Genomic DNA, 3,181 nt, shown 5'->3' with positions numbered 1-3,181 from the left:
TTTTTCATCTATCAATTGACGTATTGTATAATTTTGTGTTCTGAACAGATAACTGTCAATTTCACTCAGAGTAGCAACATCATTCCCATGAGAAAGTTAACGACTAGCTTGGATGAATTTATAACAGCTCCTGTCACATAGTTAGAAAGCCAGGAAACTTTTGAGAGGTAAGTGAGCATAATGTGAGCTGCACATTCCCCGAGTGATTTACAATTTATAATGGCATGGATAGTAGTTAGACAGGGTTCAAAGGGCAATAAAACAATAAAATTTAATTATAAATAGTTGTATAATGTTACGAACTTAGAGCTACTTAGGATAAACAAACGTATTCACGTTAGAATTTGAAGTCATTCTAGAAAGAAAAAAAAAAAGGTAAATTTAGGTTTATTTCGATTTTTTTTTCTGGGTTAAGAGGTCGGTCAAATTGACCAATCCTGTTTTGAGATAGGGAACAGAAAATAATAACAGATAGACTATAAAGTTTTACTGGAAGAAAAAACATACACATGTTTAAAATGCATTTAGGAGGTTTAAGGGATTACACAATAGAAATTTGAGAATTTTGAGATGAGGAAAAGTATTTTCAATTTTAACATGAAAACTACTTTGCACACAAGACTATTCAAAACAAACACTCAATATATTCATGGACAAATACTTCACTCAGAAATACGTTTTTTTTTGAACTTTTGCTACAGTTAGTGTTAGGGTAAAGAAAACAACAGATAGTCTTTCCTAAAAAAACAAAATAAAAACTTTTGTTCAAAAATCTGAGTTTTTATATACAATAGACTTATTATGCTTACTAGAAGCTTCCCAAATTTTATGAAGACATTCTTCATGCATTCAGAGTTATGTTCCTTATTTGTTCTGTCTTTACTATTATTTAATATTCTTACCTTTTGATGTGTTAATAAAATATGGAGAGATGTAACCTCTGTCAAACTTCATGCCTTCAATAACTTCTAGTTCATCATGAAGTGTTTTTCCATCCTGGAAAGGAAAAAGATAGACATTTCATATAGTCAAACAAGGAAATTAATAAATGGGAAGAGATATGAATTGCTTTAACATTTTCCAGTCTTTTGGTAACAGCATACATGCTAAATGATCAGTTACTAAAAGATTGCACAAAATAGCAACAGAGACTATATTATTTCTCCAAACATAAATTTTTGAATAAAACTGTTATGATTGTGTTTTAGATCTTTAATACAGTCACAGGAATAGTTTTTAACAGTTAAATTAAAAGTTGACGACTAACCATTTCACTGTGAAATAATATCCAAACCAACACACAATTGATTTATACATTCTGATGCAGCAAAAAGCCACACCGACAAGACAAATAGTATTATTGCTTCTTATATATATATATAAGGACAACAAGGTACATCTAGGTTGTTCCATCCACCATATTAAACTCTAAAATAACACACTCAAAACCAGTTCTTATAATTCAAATAGTTATCAAGCTTTCATTTAAACTCCCTTAAGTTAACTGCATCAACTACATCTGAAGGCAACCCATTGCAAAGACTAACCACCCTCTTAGAAAAATAAAGCTGTCTTAGCTGAGGATAACTGTTACCCTGCCAAAATTTATATTTGTGACCCCTAGTCTTACCATTCTCTACACTAAGTATGAAAAAAGATTAGGTATCACAGTCCTTTGTATTTGAAAATAGTACGGTGAGTGATTTTTATCATTCAATGAAAATATATTTTTTTCAGGTCCATGTATCATAATGTAGTGAATAAAACAAATAGCATACTAAAAAAAATAAAAAATCTTCATTTATTTAACTTTTTTTCAAAAATCAGTGTATAGATGTGTTATCTATGTAAAAGTTACACAGTATTTAGTAATTCCTCAAATGCTCTTGATTATCAACATTTGACATAAATGGTTCTAACTGAATTTATTTTTCTAAGTGAATAAAAATATTAGCAGATAATCAAAAATGTTGAATGAGAGTGCCATAGGATAGGTTACTCCATCACCAAAGGCAGCACATTCATGAAATTTAGGGAGAGGTTGCACACTTGCCCTATTTAATATAAGCTAAAAAATTATTATGAATTTTATTAGTATAACACTCAAACCTGAAAAACACTGTTTGACATGAAATTAACAGTTAATAACTGTCATTTTGAGCATCAGAAAAAATAGCCAAAATCAGGTGTGAAATTAGGGTAAAGTTATTAATGACACAAAAATTTTGTCAAGGAAGACCTTGGACTAAATAATTAAATGAAGAGTAAAACTAATGCATGATTTAAATCTGGTCAATTCGGACACTATTCACATTCATTTACAAATATCAACCCGGTTTCGATGTGCTTTTACACGGCTTAAAATTCACTTTTAACACGTGCATAAATTATGATAATTTGTAACCGGCTAGTACAATAAACGCATCAGCAATACGATATTGGTTGTAAAAATATTTACCTTCACAATCAACTCTATTACACGTTCTTTTTTTTTGTCTCCTAGCCGACAGTATCCAGCAATTCCCACTTTACAAACGTGGACAAACATACACTTGTAACAGTTATCACCATTGTTTTACATGAACAGCAACTCATAAAAGTAGACTGTAGTCCCCAGTTTGGATTAATGCACGCTCAATAACAACGACCGTGTCATGGATCATCAGAGCAGCAGTCATAAACAGCTGTATTAGTCGCAATAGGAAAATACCTCTCGTCACATGCGCTCAATAAGTAAAGTTGTGCACATGGTTTTAAAAAATTTTTTATGCAACCAATAATGACAAATTTACGTGAGCAACTAACAACGCACCTAAAGCAAAATTTACATGCATTATTGTGCACAAAAACAATCACACACCTCAAATCTGAAGGACTGTATCAACGCTAGCAACTCCCTTTACAATCTTTAACACTTTAGTTTGATCCCCTCTTCTTTTTCCAAGAGAAAACAGCTTCAGAGGTCTTAACTTATCCTTATACGACATTTATGACTGAATGGGAAAGTTGTTAATAAAAATTCTTCACAAGGCATGTTTGAGAGCAGCTCAGGCAATACACTATTCAATATGATAACATGAGCTACAAGTTCAAGTGGTTTACAACTTGTGTGGCAAATTATTAGTTAGACATGGTTCAAAGACTAATAAAGCAATAAAAGCCAGCCCTTATCATTCATGTA

At 31.4% G+C, this 3,181-nt stretch overlaps 1 protein-coding gene across 1 annotated transcript in view; it reads right to left on the bottom strand.

Annotated features, from left to right (window-relative positions):
- LOC106460230 (60 kDa heat shock protein, mitochondrial-like) overlaps positions 1–3,181 on the bottom strand; it is a 17,656-nt gene that overhangs the window by 7,015 nt on the left and 7,460 nt on the right. The window contains exon 6 of the mRNA XM_013919915.2: positions 903–996. Within this exon, the coding sequence (XP_013775369.1) occupies positions 903–996 (94 nt within the window). The remainder of the gene's footprint in view (positions 1–902; positions 997–3,181) is intronic.

The sequence above is a fragment of the Limulus polyphemus genome, unplaced genomic scaffold, assembly GCF_000517525.1.
Source record: "Limulus polyphemus unplaced genomic scaffold, Limulus_polyphemus-2.1.2 Scaffold731, whole genome shotgun sequence".
In the NCBI taxonomy this organism is placed as follows: domain Eukaryota; kingdom Metazoa; phylum Arthropoda; class Merostomata; order Xiphosura; family Limulidae; genus Limulus; species Limulus polyphemus.
The sequence above is the reverse complement of the archived record's forward strand: the minus strand, read 5'-3'. Positions and strand labels throughout refer to the sequence as shown.